At 38.3% G+C, this 16,776-nt stretch overlaps 1 protein-coding gene across 2 annotated transcripts in view; it reads left to right on the top strand.

The window, feature by feature from the left end:
* Nucleotides 1-16,776, top strand: part of LACTB2 (lactamase, beta 2) — a 32,929-nt gene that overhangs the window by 2,095 nt on the left and 14,058 nt on the right. For both annotated transcript variants that reach the window (XM_011940937.1, XM_011940935.1), the window contains exons 2-3: nucleotides 5,357-5,520; nucleotides 9,728-9,854. In XM_011940937.1, the coding sequence (XP_011796327.1) occupies nucleotides 5,357-5,520; nucleotides 9,728-9,854 (291 nt within the window). The remainder of the gene's footprint in view (nucleotides 1-5,356; nucleotides 5,521-9,727; nucleotides 9,855-16,776) is intronic.

The following is a 16,776-nucleotide window of genomic DNA, read 5'->3' as shown; positions in this document are numbered from 1 at the left end:
AATGGTATTTTTTCTGTTCTCATCTTCCTTGAACTTCAGTGCTCTGACGCCATTGACCACTCCCTCGTTAATTTGCCAACACCACACTCTTCAGGTTTCCTCTTACCTCTCGAGCTGCTCTTTCTCTTTCACCTTGATAGAGTCACCTTCTTTACCAAATCTTTAATGATTTTAGTTATTCAAGATGTAATCCTCATCTCTCATGTCCTTCTGTTTGCTCTAGGTGATCTCATCTACTTCTTTGGCTTTACCTTTATTATCTGTTTATTATTAACTACCAAATATATAGCTCCAGTTCAAATTCCAAACTTGATCTTCAGACTAAGTAGGCAACTTTTAAATCTATTTGCATAACTCACTGCTGTCTGGAACTCACTGTTTTCCATACTGAACTCATAACTTTTCCCAGAAAACTGCCAGGTCCTCCTCCAGTTGTTCATATCTTGGTAAACAAAACCATCAAAGGAAATGCCTAAATACCCTCCCAGACATTTATTTGCTTCCTACTGCATATCCAAGCCATTATGAAGATCTGTTCATGTCCCCTGCTACCACTCAGTCCAAGCCAGCACAACTCTTGCTTAGGCTACTGTAATAGCCTCCTAACTGGCTTCTGTACGACTACTTCTGTCTCTCTCCAATCCAATCTTCCCTATGTAGCCTGAGTGGTATGTTAGGAATGAAAATTGGAAGGCCTTATGTATTCTGACCTCCATCAGTCTTATCAGGCTCCTGTCAAACCTTTCCCACTCCAGCCATGCTGGCCTTACAGTGTTTCAGATGAGGTTTATGGTACCCTGTCTCAGGGCCTTCATGCATGCTTTCCTCTTTCTTCCACTCTTCCCTCCCTTCTTTATCCAGCTAATCTCATTCATCCTTTAGAGCACAGCTGAAATACCATTCCCTCATGGAAGTCTTCCCTGACGCATCAGACTGTATTAGAAGCACTCCATACTTTTCATAGTCCTTATCTCAATGATAATGAAATGATTTTTTTGTGCAAGAAGCTTAGTGTCTTTCCACACCTTCATACCCCACTATAACATCAGTTCAGTGAAAGCGTATTCATGGCTATATCCCCAGCACCTAGCACAGAGCCTTATACATGGTACAGGAAGAACACTAAATAGTTGCTGAATGAATGAGCATTCTGTACATTTTCTCTTAATTTTCACTATAATGACTCCCAAGACTGCTGGATAACTATAGTTTTAGCTGGTCTTCCTTTCTCATCTGATCAGCCCATGAATGCCAAATGAATTTCACTAAAACACTGCTAGACCTAACTGTGATGCTTAGTACATAAGCACTCCATAAGCATTTGAATCAACAAATGACAGCCAAATTGTCCAGTATTTTCACTTTCCTCCTCTGCTCAAGAACCTCTAAAAGCTGCAATTTTAACCTTTCCTATCAAAATTGTACATACTTTGTGGGCAGATAGTGTGGCTGATAATAGAAAAAGGCAGTCAAGTGGAATAGAATTAAAACTCTGGACTCTGGTTACCTAGATTAGAATCCTGGTGCCATTTACTAGCCATATGACTTTGAACAAGACAGTTCTAAGCTTCAGATGCATGATACAACCCAGTGAAGGTTGTATAGTACCTACCTCATTAGATGTTATAAGGATTCAGTGAAATTTAAGTGAAAAAACATATATGAAAAGTACTTAAGTTCTAGCACATGGAAAACATACCGTGTTAGCTATTATTTTTATCACTTCTGCTTTCCTCATAACATCTAGACAACACTGGGCTCATAGTAAGTGTTCAGAAAATATCTAATGATTTTGTAAGAATGACAGCAAATAGAGACCAGTTAATACCTATCTTAATATTGATATAAAATACCTATAACAAGGAATTTGATTCTACTAATTTTCCATCAATTGAAAATTTTTTTCTCCATTCGTGTAGCGAATAGTTATTGTGTGCCTACTGTGTGCCAGACACTTTGCTCTAGTGAATAAATCGTTCATAGACCTATACAGATTCATCTATACTCTTCTCTTGAGCCCTTGATTAGCATAATTTGCATTTGCAAAATGACCTCCTAAGATACAGGATATTATTGTCTTGACCAAAAAGAACAAAGTCAGCTAGCCCATGTAGAGATGATACTATCCAATCATCTATTATAACTATTCACAGACATCATGGTTAGAGTAACTGTTTGCTAAGGGAGAAACTAATAACATTTTTTTCAATGTCAAAACTGTTAACAGTTTTTTCAAATGTATAGCTGAAGTTTTATTTTTGCCACATAAAGAATGATTCTAAGCACTTAACCTAAGCAATCCCCTTCTGCTAGAGAGGCAGTGTTTTCAATGGAGACCTTATATCTGAACATCTAGTGCTTCCCGGCACTGCCTCTTGCTGGTTATATGACCTGGAGCAAATCACTTAGCCTTTCTGAAGACTAGTTTTCTTAAAATAAATAATTAATAAAGTAATAATTCCTCCCTAGAGTTGATATGAGGATCAAAAGAAATAGTAAATATGAAAGCTCCAAATGGTTTAAATTGCTGTGTCAATGTAATATGTTATCAGTGTGACTTTTTTTTTTTCCTGTCAAAGCTTGGTGCAAACTCATGTTTTAGGTTTGATAGCATCTAGACACCCCTCCTTTGTTCTGAATAGATCATATTAATTCCAGAACTTTTTTCTGTTTTCTTTCTTTTGAGAGCCCTTCTTTTGTCAATTCCAATTTTGTTAGACAAGACAGGGCCATTAAGAGATCTAAAACTGGAGGCCCAGAAACATGTTCTTCAGTACCACAGTCATATGGTCACTCAAACTTTCACCTGCAAACAACCAGCACAGGCATTCTAAAAGATCTGTTTTCTTTGCTACTAGATTTTATCAAATTTGTGTATCAACCCTGTTAATTTTGTCATGACTTTTGGTCAGTGTGATGTGATCTGGTCTTTAAATTACAGAGATTTATATTCATATTTAGATTATGAGATATTTCAAAACAGAGTTTCTTGGAAGGACGGGAAGGCAAGGATTAAGAAATAATTTTAAAAGTGGTGGGGCCTTGATGGATTGAAAAAATTTGAGTCTTACCTGAAGCGTGGAAGGATTCTTTTTGAGGACCAGAAGACCCACAAAAATAGTCCCAGTGACTCTAGGGGCAGTAAGAATTTCTGGTAAATAACCCCAAATGCATGGAGGCAGCCAAAATCTAGGATGGGTGGGCTAGAGAGTATTATTGGAGGTATCATAGTATTATAGTCTTGTGTATTTTTAATTTAGCATGACTAAATATGCACAGTGCTAAGTGCAGTACAATGTATTATAGATACACAAATACATCCATAAATTCCTTGAACCAAACAGACAAGCTTTCTGCCCTGAAGGGACTCAAATTTGTAGGGTGGTATTGGGTGTGGAAATAGACAATAAACAAGTAAATATGTAAATACATAATATGTTACATGATAATAGCATGTAATAACATTTTTTTGCTATGGAAAAAAAGCAAGGTAAGATGGCTAGGAATAGCATCAGAATTCTCTCTGACCCAAGTCAAACTCATCTCAAATTTGCTCCCTCCAGGGTTTACCTTCTTGATTAATGGCACACCAATCCTCCCACCTAGAAACCTCTGAATCGCCAACTGTTTCCCTCCTTCCACATCTAGTTGTTTAACAAATATCCTGTTGGTTGGTTGATTGTACCTTCTAAATGTTCTTTAAGCCATCTCTTCCTTATATTTCAACTACCAACAGAACCCTATAATAAATGCCCCCTTGGTCCAATGTAACCACCTGGGCTCCTGTCTGCGGATAGGACAGTTCAACACTGTGTTTCTGAAGGACATCTACTGTGCTACAGAACATAGGGTGCAGATAGAAGCCAATGGGCTATGAGGCCATTGCCCTCCTCCCTTAGGCCAGTTTGTTTTTGTTGGCTCTGGGTCTCAGGGAGTAGGGTTAGGGAAACAAACCAACCAATAAAAAATAGCCATCCAGTTACTCACTGTTTAATTTTAATGCCTTGCAAAATGCTTTCTATTGTGTGTTACTTTTATTGTTTATTTCCAGTCATATGCAGTTCCCCTTCTCACCAACAGTTGAATGTAAGCAGGGTTGTTTTGTCCTGCTTACTGCAAGAACAAAGTTGTAGCACATATTACGTAATCCGTAAACAGTTATTGATCAATGAATGAATAACTCAGACTTTTCATCGAGGCTAATCTGTCAGCCACCATGAATTAGTAAGGTGTTACTGTGAAACACCACAAGTAAAGAAGTTTGTGAATTGGATCTTGAGCTGGGCATGGTGGTTCAATGCCTACAATCCCAGCACTTTGGGAGGCTAAGGTGGGAGGATTGCTTGACCCCAGGACTTAAGAGACCAGCCTGGGCAATATGACAAAATACCATCTCTACAAAAATGAGCCGGGCTTGATGGCGCATACCTGAGTCCCAGCTACTCAGGAGGTGGATGTGGGAGAATCGCTTGCACCCAGGAGGTCAAGGCTGCAATGAGCTGAGATCACATCACTGCACTCCAGCCTGGGTGACAGAGCAAGACACTGACTCCAAAAAAAAAAAAAAATGGATCTTGAGGCACATGTCACCCCGATATCTTTAGTTCAGCAAAACTTCATAAAGGCCACTTCATGAAATCATGAGGAAGGGCAAACAAAATATAAGGAAGATTCAGAACCACAAGCAAAAAAAAAACAGCTAATTGGGTTGTCTAAGTAAAGAATGAAAATAGCTCAGACGTTTTTCCCATGCTTCACTAAAGCCTTCATTTTCATGTGTCAGGGTGCTAACATAAAACTTCAGTGATAAGTTCTATATATAGTGCCAAAGACTAGTTCCTTTAGGGATGCCATTGAATCAAAATCTTTCATATCTATAAAACTTTTGAAATATACTGAGATATGAGATCTCAAAGGCAGATAGATAAGAGCACATATTCTGGCATCAGAATACCTGGGTTTGAAAGATGTTTCTGCCATTTATCTGTAGAGTAACCTGGGCAAGTTACTTCTAAATATAATGATAAAATATCTATGTTAACCAGTTGTTATGAGGAATGTAATTGTTAAAATATGTAAGGTCCTTGGAGTGGTGCCATGTTTTCTTTAATTGCTATGTAAATGTTCAAGATTATTGCTATTATTCCTTGTTTAGACTTAGATTTAGCTCTAATTTTTTTCAGAAAACTTAGGGTGAGATTACTGTAGTTAAGCTGAAGTGACATAGCTGGTTTTTGAGCATGTTGAAAGTAAAATAATTTTTGCAGTTTCTTTAATGTAAATTATCTGTGTACAAAATAATGCTAATATCAACTCAGCGTTCCAATTGTGTGATTATCTTCCATTTAATTTTCAGGAGAATCCTCATTGACACTGGAGAACCAGCAATTCCAGAATATATCAGCTGTTTAAAGCAGGCTCTAACTGAATTTAACACAGCAATCCAGGAAATTGTAGTGACTCACTGGCACCACGATCATTCTGGAGGCATAGGAGATATTTGTAAAAGCATCAATAATGGTAAACAGAAAACATTCATTAAGCTCATTGAGGAAAGCCATGTTTGGAGAATAATTTATTTCAGTTACAGAGCTAAGTAGTCTATAAACCATTTACTAAATGCCTCAGTTTTAAATGGTACTTTTAGAAATTGATGAGACTGTTGAATATTGTGCCTAGTTTTAACAAAGGAGGAACGGAAAGTCCTGATTTCTGTTTCAAATCCTCAATTTTACTTTAGTCTGTGAGTTACTATTCAGACTCAATCATAACCAACAACTGTTGAGCATTTACTCTGTGTCAGACACTGCACTAAACAATTTATGTGGATACTGTGAGGTAGGTGCTCTTATTGTTCACATTCTAACAGATTATCTCAGGCCTTCTGTAACTTTAAGGCAATTACTAAGATATGCTGAAATTCAGGGAAGATATCATTGTATTGATAATTCATTGTCCCTGAAACCTATACAGTACTGATATTTTCCATCTCTTTATTTCCTCATCCCACCATCATATACCTAGATTCGTTCATTCATTCATTAAACAAATATTCCTTTTACTGTTATATGTCAGACAGTGTTGTTGGCACAATGGGTATGGCAGTGAACAAAACAGACACTGTTCTCATGGAGCTTTATTCCAGTAGGGATGTTAATGGTAAATAAATAATAGATCAGTCTGGGTGCAGTGGCTCATGCCTGTAATCCCAACACTTTGGGAGGTCAAGGTGGGTGGATTGCTTGAGCTTAGGAGTTAAAGACCAGCTTGGGAAACATAGCAAGACCCTGTCTCTCCAAAAAAAGTACAAAAGTTTCCCTGGTACGGTGGCATGCACCTGAAGTCCCAGCTACTCAGGAAGCCAAGGTGGACAGATTGCTTGAACCAGGGAAGCTGAGGCTGCAGTAAGCCATCATTGTGCCACTGCACTCCAGCCTGGGCACCAGAATAAAAAAAAAAGAGAAAAAAATAGATCAGATCATCATGGATGCTATGCAGGAAAATAAAGGTATAAGAAGAGAAAGGGAAGAGAGAGTAAAGTGGAGAAGGGCAAGGGCTGTTATATCCAGAGTGGACAGACAGAAGGAGCAAGCTCCTGGCAGGAAGGCCTGCCAGGCAAACAGCATTGCAAGAGCAAAGATGCTGGAATGAGAGCGTGGTTGGCACATTCAGGGCACAGTAAGGAGGTCAAGAACATTCATGCTCGTTTACATTGAGCTAGTATTTTTAAACATTTGTAAAGATCTGCTTTTTTAGGCCTTGTGACAATAATTGGGACATCTCAGCTACCACACCCAATATCACCAGGCGGCAGTTATAAAAAAAACTAGCAACCAAGCTTCCTTACTCTCTTAGCTCCTTTCTTCCAATCTAAAGGGACTGTATACCACAGGAACTTACAATCTCTCAGTCTGACTTTTCCTTCTCTTGTCTTACCTCTTTTAATCTTGTCTTACCTCTTCTTTTAATCTACCTATTAAATCTTGTGAATTAAAAAACTATTTTATGCCAGAGACGGTGGTGTGTGCTTATAATCCCAGCTACTCAGGAGACTGAGGCAGGAGGATAGTTTGAGCCCAGCAGTTCAAGACCAGCCTGAGCTACAAAGTGAAACCCTGTTTGCGGGGAAAAAAAAAAACTATTCTGTGATTTCTTAATTAGCTTTGTCGCCTCAGCCAACTCTTCAGATTTTTTTAGTTTGAAAAATTAAAATGTTTGTAGCCCACTTTTTTCCTTCATAAATCAATTTTATTGAGCTTTAATTTACATACATAAAATATGCCCATTTTAAGTGAACAGTTTGGTGAGTTTTAACAAACATGAATACGTACGTGACCATTCCAGTCAAGATATGGAACACTTCCTCCATTCCAAAAACAGTCCCCTCATGCTGCTTTGCAGTGATTTCCCCATCCCCAGCCTCCAACAAGCACTCAAATAGGATATGTGTTATCATTTATATTCGCACATAAGTTTGAAAACAGATACAAAGTTATAGTATGACATTCATTTTGTAATTTTGATATAATTGTGATTTTTTAAATTGTCTACTAAAGGTCTCACAAGCAGAAATGTAACGCCTCCATTTCTTTACTGAAAGATAAAATTATACAGCTTATAAACAAAACAAACCAAAAAAACTCAATATCTCAATCTTGTTATATGATGTCAATTCCCAGAAAAGCATATCATTGTTTTCCTTTGGCCTCTAAGATACAAAATAATAGAGTTTGGGGTTGGAAGGGGAAGTGGTATTTGTTGTTGTTTCTTTTCTTTTTATTTCAGTGTTTGTCTCCTTTATCCTCAAACTAGCAGATTCCTGTACCTTGTCCATTTTTCTTTGAAATATCTCTTTCTGCCTTCATATTTCCAGTGCTACCATCTTAACCCTAATATTCATTACCTTCCAGCTGGGAAATTGCAGTCATTCCCCTCCTGGGCTCTCTGATCTCCTTTTGGTCTCCTTACCCACAGCCGCCATATTTATCATGAGTTAACACTATTTCATTATCTTACTAAAGAATGTGTAGTGATTACACATGGTAAAGTTTATATTCTTCTATTTTGTAAAAGGTAATTTAAGACCCTTTCTGATCTGAGCTCATCTTACCTATCCAACTTTATCTCCACTCTTCCCAGCCAGTATTTTGCAGTAGAAAAATTGATAGCATTATGTTGTCAGACATATGTCATGTTCATTCTCATTTTAATGCTTTTGTTTGTTTGGTTGGTTGGTTGGTTTTTTTTTTTTTTTGAGACAGAGTCTCACACTGCTGCTCTGCCTGGAATGCAATGGCGCGATCTTGGCTCACTGCAACCTCCGCCTCCCCGGCTCACTCGATTCCCCTGCCTCAGCCTCCCTAGTATCTGGGACTACAGGCACACACTACCACACCTGGCTAATTTTTTTGTATGTTTAGTAGAGATGGGGTTTCACTGCATTGGCCAGACTGGTCTCAAACTCCTGACCTCATGATCCGCCCGCCTTGGCCTCCCAAAGTCCTGGGATTACAGGTGTGAGCCACTATGCCTGGACTTAATGCCTTTTCTAATGCAGTTCCCCTTACCTACAACTCCTTCTCTGTACCTTTACCCATCCTGCTCCTCCTGTAAGTCACACCTCAAGTTCTATCATATTTATAAATCCTTTCCTAACTCTCCTTTCTCTGAACTCCTGCTGCCTTTATTAGCCGAATTGTCCATTTAATATTCATTCAATGGGACCAAATATAGTTCTTTGTTTCATGTTTGTAAGTTTTAGTTTCCCAATCAGGGCAACTTTTAAGAACTTTGATATCACAGTGATTGTATTCAGTGTACCTAGTATACTGGTTAGTTAATTGGCACTCAATTGTTAATTGGTTAATTAATTTATTTTCTTTGTGTCAGTGAGCGGTGGTATAGATTAAGCTTATTTTAAAGGTTTAATATCTTAGCCACTGGTCTGGGGCTTCATTTCAGTACTCATAGCAAGGACCTCATGCTATCATCCTTTTGTTATTAATTACTGTATGACACCTTTGCTACATGTTAGGCATCTGGATAGAGAAAAGTTTCCAGGTTCTGTAGTACTGCCTCTTCAACACTTGTCGGGATGCCAAAGCTAGCTGAGATTATGAAGAACTACTTTTAAATTTTTTTTGGTTTTTTTTTTTTTTTTTGAGATGGAGTTTCACTTCTGTCACCCAGGCTGGAGTGCAGTGGCCAAATCTCAGCTCACTGCAAGCTCCGCCTCCCGGGTTTACGCCATTCTCCTGCCTCAGCCTCCCGAGTAGCTGGGACTACAGGCGCCCGCCACCTCACCCGGCTAGTTTTTTTTTGTATTTTTTAGTAGAGACGGGGTTTCACCGTGTTAGCCAGGATGGTCTCGATCTCCTGACCTCGTGATCCGCCCGTCTCGGCCTCCCAAAGTGCTGGGATTACAGGCTTGAGCCACCGCGCCTGGCCTTTAAATGTTTTATATAAACTAGGAGTGACTTGAAAAATATAGAGGCTTTCATGTAAACCTAGAGGGGCATGAAAGAATGAAGAGCTGTTTGGTTGAAAGATATGAAATAGTTACATCCCAGAGATAACCTGCTGTAATTCATCCCATTTTCTGTTGTCTCTAAATGTTAATATTTTATGCAGTCATTCACAAGTGTTAGCTCTATGAAAGTTGATCTCTTAAAAGGCTTAATTATAATTGAAAGTGTGAATCAATATATTTTATATGTTTTATGACTAGACACTACCTATTGCATTAAAAAACTCCCACGGAATCCTCAGAGAGAAGAAATTATAGGAAATGGAGAGCAACAATATGTTTATCTGAAAGATGGAGACGTGATTAAGACTGAGGGAGCCACTCTAAGGTAAGTAAATGTCCCTTAACCAAGGAAGGTGAAGGGTCTGTGTATATGTGTCGTAAAAAAGGATGGAAGGATCCCAGCACTTTGGGAGGCTGAGATGGGAAGATTGTTTGAGCCCAGGAGTTCAAGACCAGCCTAGGCAATATAGTGAGACCTTGTCTCTACCCAAAAAAAATTTAATTAGCTGAGCATGGTGGCATATGCCTGTAATGCTCGCTATTCAGGAGGCTGAGATGGGATGATCGCTTGAACCCAGGAGGTGGAGGCTGCAGTGAGTCAAGATTGTACCAGTATACTCCAGCCTGTGCAACCGAGTGAAACCCTGTCTCAAAAAAAAAAACGGACAGAAGATTTATGCATATGTGCTGGTATGTGTAAAGAGTACATCAGGAAGGATACAAAAGAAACCCAATAACATTGCTTACTCTGGGAGGAGAAAATGAGTTGCTTGAGAAATGAGAAAAAAAGACTTCACTCTTTATTAAATTGTTTATTTGAATAATATGATTACCATTTTTTTGAAAAATGGAATTTACACTTTAAAAAATTAGCGTTGTCTCCTAAGGAGGCTTAGGGATCTACCTATCAATTCAATTCAGGGCTTTCCCATATTCTCACTTCCAAAAGATGACCCATACCTAAATTAAATAAGTTTTAGGCCTGATCAATCATACCTCATGACCTATCTGAGGGCTTCAAAATGGTATTTCAAACTCAGTTATTTTAAAACTGAACTCCTCTCTCCCCCACAATCTGTACCTGTTTTCTGATCTCAGAACATCACTTTTCTCAGTATGTAAGACTTTACTCATTCTTCTAAGACAGAGGCTTCAGGATTACCTTGCACTGCTCTTGACCTTTACCACCCCCCTCGCCTTGCCCACTACACTGATCAGGTTAGTTTTTACATCAAAAATATTTGTCAGCTGACACAAACAAATGGAAACATATCCCAAGCTCATGTTTGTGTAGGATCAATATTGTGAAAATCATACTGCCAAAAGCGATCTACAAATGCAACACAATCCCCATCAAAATACTACCATCATTCTTCACAGAATTAGAAAAAACAATTCTAAAATTCACATGGAACCAAAAAAGAGCCCGCATAGCCAAAGCAGGACTAAGCAAAAAGAACAAATCTGGAGGCATCACACTACCTGATTTCAAACTATACTGTAAGGCCATAGTCACCAAAACAGCATGGTACCAATATAAAACAGTCACATACACCAATGGAACAGAATAAAAAACCCAAAAATAAACCTAAATACTTACAGCCAACTGATCTTTGACAAAGCAAACAAAACCATAAAGTGGGGAAAGGACAGCATTTTCAATAAATGGTGCTGGCATAATTGGCTAGCCACATATAGGAGAATGAAACTGGATCCTCATCTCTCACCTTATACAAAAATCAACTCAAGATGGATTAAGGACTTAAATCTAAGATCTGAAACTATAAAAATTCTAGAAGATAACATTGGAAAAACCCTTCTAGACACTGGCTTAGGCAAGATTTTATGACCAAGAACCCAAAAGCAAATGTATTAAAAACAAAGATAAATAGTTGGGACTTAATTAAACTGAAGAGCTTTTGCATGGCAAAAGGAACAAACAGCAGAGTAAACAGACAACCCACAGAGTGGGAGAAAATCTTCATAATCTATACATCTGACAAAGGACTAATATCTAGAATCTACAATGAACACAAATCAGTAAGAAAAAAACAAGGCCATCAAAAAGTAGGCTAAGGACATGAATAGACAGTTCTCAAAAGAAGATATACAAATGGCCAACAAACATGAAAAAATTCTCAACATCACTAGTGATCAGAGACATACAAATCAAAACCACAATGCAATACCACCTTACTCCTGCAAGAATGGCCATAATCAAAAAATCAAAAAACAGTAAATGTTGGTGTGGATACGGTGAACAGGGAATACTTTGTACACTGCTGGTGGGAATGTAAACTAGTACAACCACTATGGAAAACAGTGTGGAGATTTCTTTAAAGAACTAAAAGTGGAACTACCATTTGATCTAGCAATCCCACTACTGGGTATCTACCCAGAGGAAAAGAAGTCATTATACAAAAAAGATACTTGCATACACATGTTCATAGCAGCACAGTTTGCAATTGTAAAATCATGGAACCAAGTCAAATGCCCATCCATCAACGAGTAGATAAAGAAACTGGTATATTTATATGATGGAATACTACTCAGCCATAGAAAGGAATGACGGGCCAAGCATGGTGGCTCATGCCTGTAATCCCAGCACTTTGGGAAGCCAAGGCAGGTAGATCACCTGAGGTCAGGAGTCTGAGAGCAGCCTGCCCAATGTGATGAAACCCCATCTCTACTAAAAAAAAATACAAAAATTAGCCAGGCCTGGTGTTGCATGGCTGTAATCCCAGCTACTTGGGAGGCTGAGGTAGGAGAATCGCTTGAATCCGGGAGGCAGAGGTTGCAGTGAGCCAAAATTGTGTCATTGCACTTCAGCCTGGGCAACAAGAGCGAAACTCCCTCTCAAAAAAAAAAAAAAGGAATTAATTAACAGTATTTGTAGTGACCTGGATGAGATTGGAGACTATTCTTCTAAGTGAAGTAACTCAGGAATGGAAAACCAAACATTATTTGTCCTCACTGATAGGTGGGAGCTAAGCTATGAGGACACAAAGGCATAAGAATGATACAATGGACTTTGGGGCCTTGTGGGGAAGGGTGGGAGGGAGGTGAGGGATAAAAGACTACAAATAGGGTACAGTGTATGTTGCTCAGGTGATGAGTGCACTAAAATCTCACAAATCACCACTAAAGGACTTATGTAACCAGATACCACCTATACCCCAATAACTTATGGAAAAAATATATTTGTCAGCTGAGCACAGTGGCACATGCCTGTAGTCCCAGCCACACAGGGGCTTAGGCAGGAAGATCACTTGAGTCCAGGAATTCTCAGCTGTAGTGCAGTATGCCAATCACATATCCATGTTAAGTTCAGCGTCAATATGGTGACTTCTCAGACCTTAGGAGCTGGGGACCACCAGGTTGCCTAGGAAGAGGTGAACTGGCCCAGATAGGAAACAGCAGGTCAGAACTCCCATGCTGATCAGTACTGGGATCGAGTCTGTAAATAGCCACTGCACTTCAGCCTGGACAACAAAGTAGAAACCCATCTCTAAAAAAAACATAGGTAAATACACACACAAATACACACACGCACACACATATTTGTCAGTGCTATCCCTTCTTCACATCCACTACCAGTACTTCCTCCTTTATCTTACTGTCTCCAGCTCTCCCCTTTAGCCTACCATCCTACATTGTGCTACTTGAAATTTTTAGTGACTCTTGCCACATACAAGATAATGTTTGTTCTCTTTACCATACCGCAGTCTGACCCCAGGCCACTTTTCTGGTCTTAGTTCCCACTCCCCTCACGAAAACACTTAGCCAATATACAAATACTCCTGGGCATATGATGCCTGTTTATGGCTTTGTTTATATCACCCCTTTCCACTACTTGTCTCCCTGGTAAATTCTTATCTATTCTTCAGAACCCAGTTCACATGTTACTTATATCAAAAATCCTTTCTGGGCAAAATTAACTGCTCTTATCCCGCTTTTGTATAAATGTTATTCTATAATAGCATTTACTAAGTTGTATTATGGTTTTGTGGAGGAGGGTAAGTGACTCCTTAAAAAGGGATCAGCTCCTTAAGTTCACAATATTAGTTAATGTCAGTTGCGATAGCAAAACAACTCAGAAATGTTTAACGGCTCAAATAGGAAACAAATTTATTTCTTGGTCCCATAAAGTCCCAAAAAGGTTCCCAGTTAGCTAGTGGCCCTCTGCAAGTAATGATTTATGCTCCTTCCATCTTGTGATTCTACCCTCCTCAAGACTTTTTTTTCAAGGTTGCCATGCGCAGCTTAATTAATCCAGCAGGTAGAAAAGCATGGAAGGGATATTGCATGGGAGGTTTTCATGGACCAAGTCTTCTGTTGCATTGCCTGTTAATTAAGTCATAAGCCACCCCTAACTGTAGGGAGTCTGGAAAATATACTTTAACTGTATGCCCAGCAAAATAGAGGAAATGGGTTTAGTAACTAGATAGCCATTCTCTGATACAGGCAGATACCAGGTTCATCCTCACATCCTCGCCTCTAGCACACCGAAGGCACTGAATATTTATCTTACATATAGTTAGTATCTTTAAAGAGGCAAATAGATGAACAGATGAGTAAGAGAAAATGAAGTAGTAGATGTCCATGTCCTCTTTTAAACTGGTGCCCTCTTTTTTCTACTTGCTGTGGTTTTCAAAATGTAGTTTAGAAACCTGCTAGTTTCTGGGCAGTTTCCTTACAATGCTGTTATTGAAAATATAGCCAGGTGTGTTGGCTCACACCTGTAATCCCAGTACTTTGGGAGGCCAAGGCAGGTGGTTCGAGACTAGCCTGGGTAATATGGCAAAACCCCATCTCTACCAAAAATACAAAAAAAAATAGCCAGGCATGGTGTTGTGTGCCTGTGGTCCCAGCTACTTGGGAGGCTGAGGTGAGAGGATTGTTTGAGCCTGTGAGGGCAGAGGTTGCAGTGAACTGAGATAGTGCCACTACACTGCAGCCTGGTGACAGAGTGAGACTCTGTCTCCAAAAAAAAAAGAAAATATAATAGCATGTTATATAATTTGCCCATGACATCAAAGGAAAACAAACATTATATTACTACTTCTCAAAAAGTATTCTTGACAGTACTGAAATTTCCTCCAAAGCACTCCAGCCCTAGGCCAAGTTAATGAAAGGGGTAGAGATGGTTTATTGACTCTTCTGTCTCAAAGATTTGGAAATCACAGTACTGGTTTATCACAGTTATCATAGAATCATGGGTATTCATTAGAGCTATACCTAATTTTCCAGATTAAACATATGCCGCTGTTGGATGTTAACTGCCATCCAGGTGGAACAGGACATTTTTTTTTAAACTTCTTATCAAAGTGTAATATATAAACAGGAAAGATCATATGGCATAAATGTACAAAGTAATGCATTTTCACAAATTCAACAAGACCCGTAAGCAGCATTCAGATGAAGAAACAGAACAGTATCAGTGTCCCAGAAATCTCCCTTATGCTTGCTTCCCCTTCAGTTGAGTACTGTCTTGGATTCCTGGAGTGAATTGATGCCAAAGATTTCAAATATTATATGAATTCTATTTAATTTCTGTTTTACTGTACTCTCATGGGAATCTATGTAAAGATTTAAGGGGAAAACCGACAAAAAGAATCAAAAACAGACACATTTTAAAGATGACTAGTTGTAAATAATCTTTTCTCAAAATATAAATTCTCATTATGCTAAAGCCTGGATAAAACATTTAATTTCCTGATGACCGTGGTTTTCAATTTGCACTTTTATGAAGTCAGAAAAGCCCAATTGTTTTCAATATTAACATGTAATATTTTAAGCAAAACCTCTGTTAAGCTAGCTAGTGAAAAGACATTTGACAGAGTTCAACTCTATATAAATAACAGCACTTAAGAGTTTTGTTCAGCGAAAGTTGCATAAGTAGAAGGTTAAAATCTGCCTCAGTCCTCATGTATTCATTGGCCAGTTGATCTTGCCTACTTGCCAACTTTGAAAAAAATAAAATAAAATGTAGTAGGGACAGAGATAATATCCACCAAGACCCTTGCAGTAAAAAGTAGAAAACTAGAAAGGTTTTTCAGTAAGAATTTGATTCTGGATGTAAACTAGCAAGCTAAGTTAAATTTCTTGAAGAAAAGTCAGTCTGACAGTTTTTGATCACTGTCCTGAATTCTCTACGAGAGTCATCCTTACAAAGTCCACTCTATCACAGAAGTAACAAAACTAGATAAATTTTCTACCTGCTAAATAGGAAGGCCACAGCTGCAGTTCCTGTGATCTTTAGCAAAGCACCTCTGATGTCATTTCCTTTTCTCCTCCTGCCTGTGTGAAGTGAATTTTAACAGGTTTATGCAAATTACAGCAGCCACCCAGGTGACTGGAGAATTGAGATTACTGATTCCCCAATTTAAGAAACCCTGCTGCTTGTTCTCTGTTTATATCACCGAAAACTATTAAGTTCTGGTGTGTTAGGGGGTCAGGGAGGGCTGATAATGAAGGAGGCATTGCAAGCAAGACAGTTTTCAGATGAAGAGTGGTTCTCCAGGTGAGTTTTTGTAGATTAAAAAGAGAAAGATTGGGGTTCTGTTTGTTAATGCATTATATGTGTTCATAAGATTGTTCACAAAATATGACACATCCCCATACACAGACACATATTTATATAGTTGGCTGGAAATACACCCCTTGGAATTATTTTCATATAACATCGAATACTTCTATTAACAGCTTGCAGCAGGTTTAACCAGACAAAAGAGATGATTTCTAACAGCTCTTTAATACCTTGCCATTGGATCAACTGTAATATAGTAATTGTTTGCAATATATGAAATATACACTTGGAAACTATAAAAGCATAATAGTTCTTAATGTCAGACATTGGCCTTTCAAAAATAATTGCTCCCATTAGTATCTAATATCTTATACCTTGTATCTATTATATTATTAGATTTTTTTAAAGACTTTACAGTTTCAGTATTTAATATTAAGGATTTGATTGATTTTTATATGTATGGCAAAGGAGAAACTTCCCTAAGTTATAGTCATTTCAGTTCTCTTAAATACTTTTATTTAAGAGTTGAATTTTATCAAATGTCTTTTCACTGTCTAGGGAGATGAACTTATTAGTTTTCTCCATATCTTTACTATGATTTTCAGGCATCTTATAATATTGGAGCATTCTTGCATTTTTTAATAAACCTTATTTGGTCATGATCTTTCAATGTGCTTTTGGATTCTCTTTGTTAATATTTTGGTTATTATTTTTAGAA

The sequence above is a fragment of the Colobus angolensis genome, unplaced genomic scaffold, assembly GCF_000951035.1.
Source record: "Colobus angolensis palliatus isolate OR3802 unplaced genomic scaffold, Cang.pa_1.0 Scaffold194, whole genome shotgun sequence".
NCBI classification, from domain to species: Eukaryota; Metazoa; Chordata; class Mammalia; order Primates; family Cercopithecidae; genus Colobus; species Colobus angolensis.
The sequence above is the reverse complement of the archived record's forward strand: the minus strand, read 5'-3'. Positions and strand labels throughout refer to the sequence as shown.